At 41.9% G+C, this 17,414-nt stretch overlaps 1 protein-coding gene across 1 annotated transcript; it reads right to left on the minus strand.

The window, feature by feature from the left end:
* Positions 1 to 8,997: 8,997 nt before the first annotated feature.
* Positions 8,998 to 16,342, minus strand: KCNA4 (potassium voltage-gated channel subfamily A member 4). Its single transcript, XM_003773658.2, has 2 exons — positions 15,852 to 16,342; positions 8,998 to 12,559 (listed from the first exon to the last, which is right to left on the minus strand). Exon 2 carries the CDS (start codon positions 11,799 to 11,801, stop codon positions 9,825 to 9,827), a length of 1,977 nt encoding a protein of 658 aa, XP_003773706.1. The 5' UTR covers positions 11,802 to 12,559; positions 15,852 to 16,342; the 3' UTR covers positions 8,998 to 9,824.
* Between the last annotated feature and the right edge of the window lie 1,072 nt (positions 16,343 to 17,414).

Genomic DNA, 17,414 nt, shown 5'->3' on the forward strand with positions numbered 1-17,414 from the left:
GATAACTTGTGGTATGTGGGTATTATTGTGCTAAGAAATGATGAGGAGGGTGGGTTTCAGAAAAAAAAAAAACATGGCAAGATCATTGATCTTGTGAAATTGTGAATTGATGCAAAGTGAAGTGAGAATTGAGAGATCATTGTGCACAATAAAAACAATGTTGTAATGATGATTAGTTGTGAAGATTTGACTACTCTTAGTGATAAAATGATCTAAGAAAAATCCAGAGGAGTCATGATGGAAAAAAAAAACTATATGTACATCCAGAAAAAGAACTGATGAACTCTGAATGCAAATTGAAATATAATTGCCTCTTTCTTTAATTTTCTTACTTTTAAAAATATGTTTAATATGGAAATATGGTTTGCATTATTTTACATCTAAAAATGACATATTGGTTGCTTTCTGAGGAAAGGAGATGTGAAACTCAAAAATTTAAAAGAAAAAAAAGGTTAAAATCAATAAATAATAAATTAAAATGTTAAAGATTTTCAAATAATCTGAGCAAAAGATGGAAATGAATTGAATAGAATAATATTATACTGTAATAAAAATCATAAAGGGGAAGGGTTCATAGAAACCTAAGAAGGTGATATGAAATGTTGCATAGGGAAGTGAACAGTACCAGGAGAACAATTTATACAATAACAACACTGTAAAAACAAGAGATTTAAGCACTATGAACAATATAACCAATGGCCATAATTCTAGAGGACTGATAATGAAACATACTACCTGAGCACCTTCTTACAGAGAAGCTTTGTACTCAAGATTTGGGTGGAAAGATGTTTTTAGACAAGAGCAATGCAAGAATTTGTTTTGCTTAACTATGTAGATTTGTAATGAGGTTTTTTTTCCTGTGGGGGAAGAGGGAAATAGGGAGATAAAGTAGGTTTTGTTTAGGTTTGTTAGTAGGTTAAACAAAATTTAAAAAGAAAAAACTGAGCTGCTATCAGAACAAGAAGGGAAACAACATTCAACATCGAGATATATATTCTATGCATGACAAATCTATTGGCAGATTAAGTTTATGAGCAAGTGCTATCTTGTAGTAGATAGGAAAGGAGATTGAAATAAGAAGGAGACAAAAGGGCATGATTCAATAAAATAACCAACATTTTGTAGCTGTCTATGCATAAAATTAATTTTACCACTTAAACACAGTTGAACAGTCACCTAAAATCACAAATGTTAGAGCCAGAAGAGATCTTGGACCTTGTAATGCAGAATATTAAAGCTGAAAAGGACCTGGGAACATAGAATACAGGGGCTGAAGTGGATTTTATTAAAATATAGAACATAGGAACCAAACATAGGAATCATGTTAGACCTAGATGGGAATTAGAATTAAAATGTCAAATTAGAAAGGAACCTGATATTTTAAAATATTAGAACTGGAAGGAATCTTAAACTCTAAAGCACAATGATAGAGCAGAAAAGGACCACAGAAAGAATGCTGCAGAGGGAAGGGAGCTCAGAGCACTGAATTTTAAAGTTCAAAAGAAATTGAGAACATAGAATGTCAAAACTGGAAAGGACTTTAGAACATGAAAATTTGTCACCACAAGTGGCCTCAGAGATTTAAAAATTAGAACCAAAAAGGAATTTGGAAGAACTTGCAGGAAAAATTAGCTACCAACTAGCAGATCTGGATTCAAACAAAGGTTTTCTGATCCGAACTCTGTATCCCTTCAAGCACGCTTTTTATTTATTAATATAGACCATTCATTCTATTCAATTCAGGTGAGCTTTCTGTAAATATAAATGCATAATAAATGCACAATGATTTCAGAATAGGCAAATATAGTGAGCTGTATGTCCACCAGATTCCAGACACTAAAAAACAATAGCAATAATAAATTTTAATCTTTATCAGGCATCCATGTAATTACTATTAATACTACTTTCCCAAATAGTGTTTCCCTTGCCCCTTCTCCCTTTGATCATAAAATCTTAACAATCCAAGCTTATGGAAAGATACCGTGACATCAATGACTACCACATACTCTCTATGGATCTAATACAGAAAAGGCATTCATTTTGCTTTAGATGATTTCTTGAGGGGAAGGGGCCATGGAGGTTGGCTAGTTTTAAATTAATTTTTATCATTTGAACTGCCTAGACAATGGAAAGAGAAGACTCAGAAGTGGGATAGAGAGAGGGAGAGTTGATGAAGGGTGAGAGAGGCACAAGAAAGGAAAGAATTAACATTAGAATTAAAATCTGACCATAAATTCACACAACATGAGTAAATTTATAAGTGAGAATTGACTCTACTTGTAGTTTGCTTAGCTAAAATCTTCAAAGGGATGGGGTCATTTTATCTGGATTCCAATAGCTCCTCTGAAATAAGCTTAGGAAAGCAGAAACTCAGATCTATTTAATTAAAGTACATGGTAAACTCATACCCAGATCTTTCCAAGAAGATGCAAAAGCTTGATGTTACTATTAATATTTAAATGCTTTTGGTCAAATTTCACGTTATGAGTATTAAGACTGAAATTTTTGGAAAACTTTTGCTTTCTTTGAGTCTATAGTCCTAAACTATCCCATGTCCTAGCTCAACTTCTCTGTGGTACCCAACCAAATCTGGAGAGATTTAGGACAATAGATTAAGAGATGAAAGAGACCTTTTTTAGATCTTTGAGCCCAATCCCCTCATTTCACAGATGAGGAAACAAAGATCCAGGAGAGATTAAATGCCACACAATTTTAAATACAACACACTGTCTTGCCCAGAGGGCCTGGTATATTTATTTAGAAACACAGTCATTGCTTTTAAGGGAATATCATTCACTGTCCTTATTCTCAGTTCACAATTAGATATAAGTATTCCCACTTCTCGGAAGGTTTTCTTTCATCTCCAGCACAATGCAGTCTCTATCCAACTGACTCACTCTCATTTTCATCAGACCCTGAACCAGAAGACAGGATTTGTCATTTAACTGGCCGAGGTTAAGGGGGTCCAGAAACAAAACCTCCCTTCTAAAGTAAGCAGGTATTTCTTTTTTGGCAGAAAAACCAAGAGGTACTTTTTGTTTCCACCAAGTGTCTTTTGGTGTATTTTTTGCTCTGAATGACATTTATGTCTGGCAAATCCCCTGTTGTAGGCCTTCTGGTCCCAAGTGACCTCCTGTATTCATTATAAACTGTATTGATATAAAAAATATAAAAAAGGGAGATTACACTCTGCAATGGCCACAGAACACACATGCACACACACACACACACACACACACACACGTACATGGAATCAAGAAGAGCAACTCTCACTTCATTGAGGAAAAGACCAACCTCCAGACTCTAGAAAAACAAAACTCCTATATAGATATTTCAGATTCTTCTGGAAAATGAGCTGCTATTGATGAATCTAGGATAATAATTTTTAAAAAGAACTTCCCCAACCTAAAAAGTTGCCTCCAACCAAAAGGAAATCCTGTGGCATCTGTTTTTCTCATCTATTCTTTTATTCAATTCTGATCTCTCCACCAATATAAGTTTAAAGAAAAATGTTGGGCATGGAAATTGGCATTTCCATGTTTAAAAGATCTCAATGAGAAGGTTGGATATATTTTTCCAAAACAATGCGTGTCTAGACATTAAAGAGAGTTAAGAACATGGTGTCTCCAGACTAGACCTTATCACATCAATAAAAGATATCCTCAGGCCCCCTTAACCAACTATCACCATGTCTGTAAAACAAAAATAAAACATGCAATTGTATTAATTGCATTCTCTTCTCAAAAGGCCTGCCAATAGTCCACTGGCCTTAGAGACATCCTCATATCTTCTAGATCAAAATCAACTCCATTTCTTTATTGTATGAACTAACAATTGAAGGAGACCCTTGCTTCCTTCACTCCTTGATTCTAGGGCCATAGTGAGCAAATGAATAGACAAAGAGCACTGATACTGGGGATCAGAAGACCCAGGTTCAAATTCTGCCTCAAATATTTTCTGCCTGAAGGATTGTGCTAAATTGACTCTCTCCCTGGGCTTCGGTTTCCTTCCTCATCTTTGTCTGTAAAATGGGTAGGTCTTAATGGCCTTCCCTTTCAGCCCTACATCTATGTTCCTAGAATAATAATAAGATATACAAGGTCACTATGGTCTGATAGAAGAAAAAAAGATAACTGGGAAATTACTGAAACTCCACTTAAATCCCATATCAAACATTCATTAACTGTGAGACTATCAGCTAGTTAAATTATAACCAATTCAAACTTAGTTTCCTCATTTCAAAAAATGGAGTTCAAATCCAATCCAATCAAACAGATCTCCCTACACAAGGTTCTATTTAAGAAGATATAAAGATAATTGTTATTCCCCAAAATGTCACATCCCTCAAGAAGTTTACACTCTACTAGGACAAGGATATCTGTACTTCCTATACCCCAGGATTATTGTGAAGAAAGTGCTTAGGAAACCTTAAAGTATAGAAATGAATCATATTATTATCATAAAAAGTTCTTGTTGGTGATACTGTAATTTTCCAACTATAAAAATCAAATTCCAATATTCCAACTTTGGGGAATTTTGAAAACATCCCAATACTTCCTAGTTGGGCAAGTCATTTCACTTTCCCTGACTCTGTTTCTTCATCTGTAAAATGAAGGAATTAAACTAACTAATTACTGAGGTTTCTTCCAGCTCCAGAGCTCTATTCCTTTTCCATGACCAGCTTATTTGGCTTGACTGGAATGAATGGTTATTGATCAGTGACAAGATGCTAAGGTTTCAGAGGTGAGAAGACCTCTCCTTGAGTTCTGATTTCCCACATGGTGGCTGGGTTTTTGTTTTGTTTTTTCTGTGAAACTTCATGCATGATTTCATGTGTAAGGGGAATAGTAAGGCTCAAAAGAAATTATTTACTAGCAAACATTCATTTGCTAAGCCCCCAATTTGTACAATATGCTTGACTATAAAGAATTTTAGAGATCTTCTAATTTAATTCTGTCAATTTACCCATAAGCCCCAAAAGAGGTATGTGATTTGTCCAAGGTCACACAGCAAGTAAATGATTTAGCCTGAGCTAGAATTGGTCTCCTGCCTCTTCAGTATAAGGATTTTTTTCACTACACAATAATGTATTTCTTTCATAGTGATTTTAAAGACCTAGAGGAATGTTTTAATCCCTGTTTCCCCTGACCCAATTACTAAGTATGGCTGTTTCCTTTTTTTAGTGATAAGAGAGGACAATATATCAGCCACGGGATGTCCCCAAGTATACGTGTGTATGACCCTGGGTCAATCACTCAAGCTCTCAACATCCTCATCTGTAAAATGAGATAATAGTACCACATATGGTTAATGTGATGATCAAAAAAGACAACATACAGAGTTCTTTGCAAACCTCAGAATCTTATATAAACACTGGCTATTATGATTGTGGTGACCTTCAAGGGAGTGAGAAATTGAGTGGCACAGTGAATAAAGAGATATCCTTAGAGCCAAGAAAACTGAGGTTCAAGCCCCACCCAGGCTATATATATATATATATATATATATATATATAGCCTGAATGATCCTTGATAGATCGTTCAATGTCTCCTCTGGCAAATGTTTAAAATTATACATTATAGAGCAAGAAAACCACCTGCACTGGTGGAGGAATTTCCTCATTTGGAAGTTCACTTTACAAGTAAAATCATAGGTCCAATCTCTTTCTATAGAGCGATCCAGACTATAACTCTATTCATTAACAAAATATGTTATAGTTTTGAAATTAACTGAAAGAATAGCAAAACACCAAAATCCAAATTTGTGAAAATGGATTTGTTTCCCTGTCACCCTTCTAGGAAAGTCATGAGATGCTCCATATTGCCCTAGCCTAATAATGATAACAGAAGTGCACCTTGTCATCATGGAATTATGTTCTCGGAAAGCTTTAAACCAAATGACCTCTGAGGTCTCTCCCTCCTAGCTCTGAGATTCAACAAATCCTTTGAAGCTAAATCGATCAGGCCAAGTGAATTACAATGTTCCATAATAATGAGTCACATACACACACGCACACATACAATACATATTTGGGTACATATTACACAGAGGTAGTATGTACAACAAGCGAATTGCAGCATTCAGGACTGGGTCACATACACATATAATACATATATGTGTATATATTATACTTGGGTAGTATGTACACAGATCTACATAAGTAAACACAATGGAGTGTAATGTCGTGGGGAGAACACTGGATTTGTGCTTCTTGGTATCTGATTTGGGGAAATCATCAAACTTCTCCGAGCCTCAATTTTCTTATTTAGAGAAAACGGTCATAATAGAACCCACCTCAAAAAGAGTTGTGGTAAGGAATAAAAGAGATCATAAATGTAAAATGCTTAGTCAGCCTTAAAATGCTATATAAATGTTACCTGTTATTGAATTAAATGTTTTACAAATCTTGAAGCCACATATACCTGTAATATTATTTATTACCTAGGACTTTGCTCACTACAAGTTCCCATTTATCTCCTTTATTCCCATTTTACAAATAAGGAAATTGAAGCTTAGAGGAGCACAATTATATAGTTAGTAAGCATTGAGGTCATGCCTCAAACCTGGATCTTTGGACTGCAAGCCAAATACTTTCTGAACAATGTCAGTCTGAAAGGGGATCAGTGAGGGCTGCCCTAAAATGCTGTTTATTGATGCCAAAATTCTCTTGCCCCCTTTGTAACCAATCTAACAGCATGTATTCATCAAAAACCTAGGATATATTAAGTACCAAAACTCAAGAGGAACCCAGATTATTTTTAATTTAGCAGTCCCCTAATGATAGTCAACTCAGAGATCTAGGATAGACTTTTCTGCCCTCTAGAAACACCAGTAATTTTGAGTTATTGTTTGCCATTCCAAACTAAGTAGATGAGTCACTGGGAGGAAAGAATGCTCAGGAAGTACCTTTTGTGGGAAAACCAGGAAAGTATCTGGAGACGATCTGACCCAGCCTGGTGTTCACTTATAAGGCATAGTACTTTCCCTAACCAAGGCATTTCTTCAGGGCTCTCTTTTCATACTCTGCCTCACTCTTGGAATTCTCCCCAGGAGAAATCCGAGGGACAAATCACCAGTAAAATTATCTTGTGTTCACATCCAGTCAGCTTTCTTTAAGGAGCACAGAACGTCTGAAGAAATCATCTGGGCATTTCACAAAGTGACATAAAGTCCAGGAATTATTAATCCCCATGGTCACTTTGAGATGCCAGGGATGAGAAAGACTAATAAGGATAATTCCTGGGTTTGGGGAGGCATTCAATGCTTTCCAAAGCATTTTCTCACAAGATCTCACATAGACCCAGGGAGGCAACTATGGCAGATCATTTTATTTTACTGAGAAATGAACTTGAAACAGGATTTAGTGATTTGTGCAAAGTCACCCAGCTGCCTATTGTCAGATTAGTTTTCCTGGTCCCTTGCCTTTCCACCATTTGTCTAACACCACTCAGCAACATAACAAGAGGGAGCAATGGAGTTTTAGTCCCCTGGTCTAGCATTATTAGACTTCTTTACTGACTTGATGCTTTACTGTCTAGCTAGAACTTTGGGAAACCCATTTTAACAGTGTCCAACAGCATTTAAAAATGAATTCTACTTGACTACCTTCCAAATTACCCATATTCTTAAAGTTCCTTTTTGGTAGAAGATGATCCTATGCAAACATAATCTACGTGGATCCTATTCAAGGTTGAGTATCTCTATAAACCAAAACAAGGGTAAAGGGTTAAAGGACAATAAAGAATTCTTTGTGCCTCTTATTATTCCCACTAAGTTTTCCAATTTATACTTCAATAATCCTTTAAGCTGCAAGGTAGGATAGTACTGATCAGCTCACTCTTAATTATTATTATTAAAGACAACAATAATTAACATTTCTATAACACTTTAAGATTTTCAGGTACTTAGCCTACATTATTTCATTTGATCCTCACAACAACCCTGTGAGGTAGGTGTTATTATCTCCATTTCACAGATGAGGAAACTGAGGATGAAAAAAAAAAAAAAAAAGCTGGTGAATATCTGAGGCAAGATTCAAACTCCAATCTCCCCAGCTCCAACTACTCTATCTATCCATTATACCTTGCTGACTCTATCTCAATGACACCTAGACAAGTGCAGATAGGCACTGATTAATTAATCCTCATGCTGGAAATAATATTATCACAATACAGGGTGGCCTAGCAATATCCCTCTTCATTTTAATTTTACTTCGATGTGAGATTCTGAATGTATTGTAAAAGGGATACTACATCCCTTGGGATAGAAAAAGAAGGTGAGGGGCTTTCAGATGACTGGGTGAAAATAAACTCTAGGTCCATAAATTCCTTAATGGATGAACAAAAGGAATATCAGTGTGGCCTGCACTCACAGACACATGGCTAGAGAAGAAAATAGAGATTTGATTTTCTTGTCCAACCCCCTTATTTTACAAAACTAAGGCTCAGAGACACAAGAGATTTGGGTCACACAGAGAAGTGATAGATTCAAATCGAGCTCCCCCAACACTAAATCCTACAATCTTTCCCCTGAATTCTATTGTCTTTTCTCTGTACTTATGGGGAAAATGTAATATTTATACAGCCCGTTTATTAGTCAGGTCTTAAGAACCATCGGCTGCAGTTGCCGGACTTTTCATTCGTTGAAGAATTTTAGCAGGGCATTTTTAACTTTAGTTAGATTATACTAAGCTTAATATTTTTAAAGAAGTATGTTTAAAATAGCCTAGTTTTCAGAAGATCACCGTAACAGACCAATTTCAAAAGGCTTGATTGCGAGTTTTTACTTCACAATTCTTTTTCCAGATCACAGTTATTTATACTTTTAAAAGAGGATGGAATCAATACGCTGTTATCTGTTTCGCTAACAGTCTCACACAAAGAAAAACAGAGAACAATCAAATAAGACCCAGAAATCATTCTTCCAATGATTGTCATTGAACTGTAACATTAGTAAACATTCACAGTTTGAAATCTCGTTCGATCTCCAGCATAAAAGTAGTGCAAAAAAAACAAAAAAACAAAACAAAAAAAAAAAACCAAAAAAAAAAAAACATTCCAGTCCCTTTATTTTATGGTCCCAACCTCAGTACATTTCCTCCAACTTCATGTCCTTCAGGATCTTTATCAACACCTGTTACCGATGCCTTTCCAAAATTAATAATAAAAATAATTGATTTCTGTGGGCACATACAGCCTGTTTTTTTAAAGTTAATTTCCAGTTAAAAATAAACTCTGATAAATCCAGGATAAAACCATGGCCTCTATTCTGTTAGACAATTTACTTCCTTAAGTCTACACAGCAATTCATATAAATTTTTGGAAAAACAACCACTATGGAATCCAATGATTTCTGAGAGATTCTATGAAAGCATTGGTAAATGACCATTTGACTGTATTCATTCTTACATAGTAAATACTTCCAATGCCAACTTTTTTTTCTGCTATCATTAAGTAATTACTAGCAATGTTGACATCACAGGCACACATGCACATACACACACACACTCACACATACACACATACATACACACACTTCCTGTCAAATGATCTTGGCTTTTTTTAAAATCATTTCTTCCAACTGATGTGCAAAACTCTTGCATTCTAATAAAAATATAAAGATTGATTTGCTTTCGTTTAGCCCCCAACCCCTTCTACAAGGTATATCATCGGCTTGATATGTGATACAAGTTTAGTTATAAGTAGGTCTCATTTAACCAATAAATGGTGAACTACTGTATGCATTAGACTCGTTTGCATATTTCAACTTCTTCACTGCACTCTCTATGCATAAATAGATTTGGAAACTTGGGAAGGGGGAAAGCATCACACGTCAGTCTCCACAGTCTTGGCATTGGTGCAGTTTTTTTTTTCCGTTTCACTGTCGTCCCCCTTCCCCTGACATTTTTCCTCTTTTGCACAAAGAGACTCCTTCACTCCTTCTTCCATCTCCAGATACTCAGACTTGTCTCCGAAGGAAGAAGAAGTTGAGCTCCGGAATTTCTTCAGCAAGTTAGAGGGGAGATACGGGCAGCTGACCGCGTTCTGGGTCAGCTGCGTCTGCTCTTCGTTTTCAGTCTCTCTGTGGTAGAAATAGTTAAAGTTGGAAACAATCACTGGCACTGGCAAAGCAATGGTTAACACACCTGCAATGGCACACAGGGACCCCACTATCTTGCCCCCCACCGTGATGGGCTTCATGTCCCCATAGCCCACAGTTGTCATGGTCACCACAGCCCACCAAAAGGCATCCGGGATGCTTTGGAAATGCGTAGTAGGCTCATCTGCTTCGGCAAAGTACACAGCACTGGAAAACAGGATGACCCCGATGAAGAGGAAAAAGATCAGAAGGCCCAGTTCCCTCATGCTGGCCCTGAGGGTGTGACCCAGGATCTGAAGGCCCTTGGAGTGTCTGGAGAGCTTGAAGATCCGGAACACCCGGACCAGGCGAATGATCCTCAGGATGGCAAAGGACATGGCCTGCTGCTGTTGACCGTTGCCACCCCCTTGTTGCTGGGCCAGATCAGTGCCCAGGGTGATGAAGTAAGGCAAAATGGAAACAATGTCAATGATGTTCATGATGTTCTTGAAGAACAGGGCTTGGCTCGGGCAGGCAAAGCAGCGGACCACAAACTCGAAGGAGAACCAGATGATACAGACCGTCTCCACTATGAAAAAGGGGTCATTGAAGATCGTGTGTCCAGAGTTCTCCAGGTGTGAAGACATGGTGTCATTGGGCAAGAGACCCCGCCCCCCAGCACTCATGGCCATGATGAGCTCCTTGTCGTCCCGGAACTCTGGCAGAGTCTCCAGGCAAAAGATGACTATGGAGATCAAGATGACCAGGACCGAGACTATGGCGATGCCCCGTGCCGGACTGGAACTTTCCGGGTATTCGAAGAGCAGCCAGATCTGTTTCTTAAACTCATTTTCAGGCAAAGCTTTGTCTTCTTCCTCCCTCACAAAGCCCTCGTCTTCCCGAAATTTGAGGAGGGCCTCCTCTCCCAGCTGGTAGAACTTCACTTCTTCCGTGAAGATGTCAAAAGGGACGTTGACTGGTCTTTTCAGACGACCCCCCGACTGGTAGTAATACAAGATGGCATCGAAACTGGGCCGGTTCCGGTCAAAAAAATACTCGTTGCGTAAAGGGTCAAAATACTGAGTCCTTTTCTCAGGATCTCCCAGTAGGGTCTCTGGAAACTGGGCTAGGGTTTTCATTTGGGTCTCGAAGCGTAGGCCCGATACGTTGATGACCACCCTCTCGCAGCAATCACTATAGCGAACAGAACTGTAGCCACCCCCACCCCCATCATCCTGAGGCAGCAGGTCGGTGTAGGAACATTCATCCCCGTGGTCATCCTCGCTATAATAAAACCTCCCATCTTCCTCCTCTTCCTCCTCGTCTTCCTCCTCCTCCTCTTCCTCACTCAGCTCCCTTAGGATTTTTTCTTCCGAACCACTAGGCATGAGGTCCGAGCAGTGAGGAAAGCTGCTTTGGCGATGATGGATTTTCTTCTTCTCCGAAGCCCGCTGCTGCCGCCGCCGCCTTCTGCTGCTCCGGCTGCTCTGGGGGTCATGGGAAGAGCAGGCCCCCCGATTCTGGTGGTGGTGATGAGAGCCACTACCTCCTCCTGAACCCCCGCTGCCTTCCACTGCGGCTGTGGCCGCGGCCACTGCAGCGGCGGCAGCGGCCCTAGAATGCGCTAGGCGCTCCCTCTCCCTGGCCCGGGCCTGAGCGGCGTATCCATAAGGCATGTGACTGTTGCACCCCGAGCTCTCGGCACTTACCATTGCAACCTCCATGGTGCCGGGTGGATGTGAGGGCCGACCCTAGGAGAAGAAGGATGCTAAGGAAATGGATTGTTCCTGTCCCCTCACCAGATCAAGGAAGTTCTGGATGCTTAGATGGATTTCTTGGAAGAACAATGATAACTCCAGTCCAACTTTTCATTTTCCACCCTATCTGCTCCCTAATTTCTTGCCTCTCATGGTTTCCACGTTGGGCCACTGACCTTGGTCCGGGAGAATTCAGCCGCAGCAATTTCCAGTCTGTCAGAAAAGCTGGGGTTTCTCAAGCATCTCTTTATGCCTGGGAACTCCAAACACAGAAACGGTTTCGGAGCCAGTCTACGAGGAAGTCTTGAGGTTCAGAAGGAGCAAGCATCAGTCAGCCAGCAATGGCGCCAGGAAAATGTCTTCTCTTCTCCTGCCATGGAAATTGTCCAGCCCTTGGTCTATCAAACTCAAATAAAAAACAAGTGTCTCTACTTTTAACATCTGCCTTCAGGTGAGGGCTTAACCCACATCAGGTGTGGTGATGTAGGTCCTGCCATTGCTTCTCAAGCTCAGCAACTTTCTCAAACTCAGGACTTTGAAGCCCCACACACATCAGTCCATCAACAAAGTCTCAAGCCCAGGGGCAAAGGATGGGCAGAGGCAAAGGCTTTAGGAGCAACAGAGGGTATAAGAGGTGTCAGACTCAACTCTGAGGTCTCCATAGAAGACAGGGAGGTGGAGATGAGTCACTCTTTGGCTAAAACCATGCAGAAGTTGCACTTGACCTGAAGAGAAGAAACAAATGGGATGGGGGAAGAGAAGAAAAAACTGTCATTTTCCTAATAAAAATATCAGCCACCAACCCATCTTGGATCTCCATGTGAATATCTAAATAGGTCGCTACTGGAGGCTCACTGGATTTCCAGGATCCCAAGCTCTCATCATAAGTGGCCTAAGTGAAAGAAAAGAGGCTGGAAAGAACAGTCAAAAGCCATGCATTTGCTAAAAGTGTATTATAATCTGTTCCCTTATTCTTTTCTCACTTGCTTTTTTTCTTTCTTGATCCCACTTTAGTCTGTTTTCTGACCCAATTACCCCATTACTCAGTCTGTTTTCTTTGCACCTTTTAGTCTGTTCTTTCCTCTACTCTATCCCCACATGATTCTCAACCCAAGTCTTTGCTTTCACCTATTCCAAATAAGAGAACCATAGAAACATAGGCTCTGAGAACTAGGAAGGTCCTTGGAGATCTTCCAGGCTTTATTTACAGATGAGGAAACTTAGACTCAGAGGGAAAGACTCTGGGTTCAAGGTCAATTGCCTGGGTAGAAGGAGAACCCAGGTCTTTTGATGATCCATCAGCCCTGATTCTAAACTCTCATTATCGATCCTCTATTTCTTGAGGATTTGTTTTTTTGCTGCTCCCCATTTCTTTTGCCCTTTTTTTTTTTTTTTTTAAGTATAACACCCTTACAATCTTACAGGTCTTAAATAAGCTTCTTCCTCACCCAATTCCCATCCTTCCATAACTTAAAGATTTAGAGATATTCCAACACAGGAGTAGCCTGACTATACTTCTGCTCTCCATTGGTCTCTAGGCATACTTGAAAATTACAGTTCCTAATAATCCAGCTCTTTCCTTTCCTTTTTCTCCAAATTTGTTTTTATGATTCCTGGCACAATTCCTACATAGGAGCTTAGAGGATCACAAATTTAGAACTGGAAGAGACTTTGGGAGTTATCAAAGCTAACCCCCTCATTTTACAGATGAGAAAATTTAGGTCCAAAGAGGTTAAGGTATTTTACCGGGTGATGATGATTATTTCTGAGATGGAAGTGGATTCTAGATCCAGCATTCTAACCACTCCACAATATGGTCTCTTGATTCTTGTCTATCCCTTTTTAGCCTTCCCTATTTATTCTCCCACTTATGCCCCTCTTCTTCCCATCCCCACAAGTCTTCTTTCTCTGCTTTTCTCAGCATCTACATTTCATTCCAACCTTCTCTTTACCAAAGAATATACCTTTCTCCAAGACCCAGTCTGCATTCCACTATCACTGAGTTTCCCTCTGGACTTCCAATAAGTCTTTATCTTGTGTCCCCCTCCTGGCTCCTCAAATCCATGTATTCACCAAATAAAGCACCAAACCTCCTATTTCCCTCCCTATTCTCTCTTTATGATGCAATAGAATTCAAGAAGTGACTTTGGAATTGGGGGATGGTTAAAGAGGTAATTCACAGACCATTTCTTATATCATTTTCCACTTCTGTTGTTACTAGATGCAACCAGATGCATGAGACCAAAAGAAAAAAGGTTTTCAGGAATCCTTGAGAGAATCTTTTGACCACCTGCTGCTCCTAACCGAAGTGTGTCAGCCCTGAAGGCCCTAGAAAGCATTAAGGACATGGAAGCCCAGGGTGGAAAATGGGGACCATATACCTCTCCCCAAATAAGAAAGCTTTCCTTGGGAAGAAGAGGAAGTCCCCATTTGGAGGTTTCCCAGGCAACAGAACTGAGAGACTACATCTCTCAAGGTGTCTTACATTATCTTTTTCCATATCCTCAAGAAATTATTTGTGCATGCTAGAGGAAGTCCAAATGTCCAAATGCAATACATCTCTGGGTTTATTTTCACAACAGAGAATTTATTAAAAAAAAAAAAAAAAAGACTCCTTATGATCAGTTCAGGTCAAATCTGCACAAGGTGGTTTGTTTGTTTTTTATTTTAGTTTCTTGTTGCTAATTTGTGGGTGTCTTGTGGGATTTCAGATCTCTCTACCCCACTTCCCAATGCTTAGTCAAATATATCAGTAAATTGAACCCTGTGTATAGAGATAAAGTATACAACCACAACTTTCTCCGGGTGATCTCTTATTTCTCCTGACCCTTAGCCATTCGGGAGGCAGGACTCTCAGTAACAGGCTAGGCCATCTCCTTTACACCCACTTGCCCCTTACTTCCACTCTCTGAACTGATTTAACAGGTGTGGGGGGATAGGAGAGTGGGAGTCACTTTCAATCCCCTCTCCCTCTGTTCAAACACCTCCCTTCCCTGTCATTGGTCCCCAGTTACCTCACTGTCCCTTTTCTTTAAAGAGTTCCCTCCCACCTAACAAGCCTGACTAGGTCAACCCTTCCCCAGGGTGCTCTAGGCTGATTCAAATTTACTCCCCAGGGCTTCTCAGTAGGGACCTACCTACGGAAGCTCTTTGCTATCTCTTTTTATCTCTGAATTCCCATAGATACTGAGTGTGCTCAGTAGGTGTTTAATAAATGTTTGTTGGCTGATTTATTGACTTAAGGTCATTAGACTAATAGAATTATGCTCAATTTCTTCTCTCCCCCATCACCACATACACCCTTTAGACTCCTCCTATTTCTCTACCCTCCCACCCCATCACCGCCTCCGGGGATATAATTTGTCTTATTTCTAATTGCCCCCCAAGGTCCGGGATGGTACCCGGACCCATGCCCTCTGATGGTGTGTGTGTGTGCACATCCGAAAGCCAATACACAGTGAAAAAGAAGCACCCCAACACACACGCGCCATTTATATAGTCCCGAAGTGTGTGCTCATCATATGCTGATAAAAATACATGCAAATTCAGAGCTGGGAGAAGCAAGCAAGCAAACGAAACCCGCTCACCAGCTGTTCCCCAAAGGAACAGCGGACCAGACTCGGGGATGAGGCAGGCAGCCTCTGCTAAAGCGAACCCCCGCCCCCCCCCCCACCCCTCCGCTGGGGAAACGACATCTTTAATGGAACAGTCGCCTCCGGATACAGGTTTATGCCTAAACCCAGGAACCCCGGGACCAGAAGCCCCTTCCCCGCGATCGGGAAAATAACAACTGTTGGCAAGGGAGCAAACAGCATCCTCTGCACCTCCCTTCTCCCACCTCCCAGGGTTATTTTTAACCGCCTTCCATTCATGCCCTTCTGGCAGCTCCTGGTAGCCCCCTCCCCCGCCCTGCATCCATGTCTTGTTTTTAAACAGAAACTCTGTTCCCCTCCCCTCTCCCCCGAGGGGAAGGAAGGGAAGGAGAGGAGGGAAAAAGAAGAATTCAAGGATACTCACCGTTCCCAAGCCGAGGATGAGGAGGGAGGGGGTCTCCCTATTTTGCCAAGCCAAAAGCCAACAAGGATGGATGTTAGCGAGGAATCCAAGAGGAAAGGGAGGAGCGCTCAGGTGGGGGGGAAGGTGGAGGGGCCAAAACAAATCCAGCGAGCGCCTTCTTAGATCAACGGGGGGTGGAGGGGACTGAGGGAAGAGGCAAAGGAGTCCGAGATGCTTCACGGCTGGGGGAGAGGATGATGAGACCCTGGGAAGGACCCAGGAGTCCAGGTGCCTCCAGAGATCTGCGTTCCCAGAGACGCCTGGGAGGGAACTGGAGAGCCACACATAGGGAGAGGGGCAAAAAGAGGGGGAGGGAGTCAAGGGAAGGGAAGAAAATCCTAGACAGCAGTGCTCACTTGTTAAGCCCTAATTCCTTCCCTAAAATCCATCTCCATCTCCATCTCTCTCTTCTCTCTCTCTCTCTCTCTCTCTCTCTCTCTCCTCCCTCTCTCTCTCTCTCTCTCTCTCTCTCTCTCGAAGCAGCAGCAGCAGCACACGCCTCCCCGGGCGGGGGCGGGGCCAGGGCCGGGCCGAGGGTGTGGCGATCGCGGCTGTCGCCAGGGGCGCCTACCCCGGAGGGTGCAGGGGGGCGGGCACAGTCACGACGCCGCAATTCCCTCCCCCGCTCCACCCCCTCCCCTGGGACCCTGCCGCCCCCCACCCCCTGGGAAGGGCTGACAGTCTGTAATGAGGCTTCTTGCTAGGCTATTCTGGAGGCCCTTCCATAGGGTCTTGTCTGGCGCACCCCATCACCATCATCACCACCACCACCCCCCGTGAGAAGGTGGGGGGCGGGCGAGATAAGGAGCGAGAAGAGAGAGAGGAGGAGGCGGAGTCCTGGGAAGTGGGAGGGTAGAGAACCCGACGGCCAGAGCAAGAGCCCGCGAGCTAAAACGAGGGACCAGGGCTAGGGGGACCCTACGGGGGACCCCACAGGCACGAGGCCTGGAGCTGCAGAAACCCCAGTGTCCTGGCTTCCCCGGTTGGAATGTCATCACCCCGACTTTTTTTCCCCTTTTGGCCTGTGTGTGTGTGTGTGTGTGTGTGTACCGGTGCATTCATCTCTCCTAGCACTCCCTTTGTTTCTCCCGTGGCCTCCTCCCTCCAATCCTCCCTTCTCCTCTAAACTCTAAGCGCCCCTCTGGCCCCTAGTTTCGTTGGGCCCGGAGCTGCGTGGGGGTGACTTTTTCGCCCCCTGCTTTTTGCTTTCCTCGGAGCGAGGATGCTCTTCTTGCCCCTCACCCTTCCTTCCCCTTCCCCTTTTTCTCGTACCCCTAGAGGCTTTCGGGACTCATCTGGAAAGGGGTAAAAGGATGGAGCCGTCCCTCACCTCCACCTCCACCTCCTGTCCCGGAGTAGGCAGTCTTCGAGGTGGGATGCAACAGTTCCCAAGTACTTCGCCCGAACTGGGCTTCTGCTATCCCATCCTGCTGGACCTGGACTTTCTTAGTGAGCATTTGCTAGAGTAGGGATGGAGGCCCACCTCCACAAAGACATTACAATACTGGACCATTTTTTTTAAAA

This window comes from Sarcophilus harrisii, chromosome 6, assembly GCF_902635505.1.
Source record: "Sarcophilus harrisii chromosome 6, mSarHar1.11, whole genome shotgun sequence".
Lineage (NCBI taxonomy): Eukaryota > Metazoa > Chordata > Mammalia > Dasyuromorphia > Dasyuridae > Sarcophilus > Sarcophilus harrisii.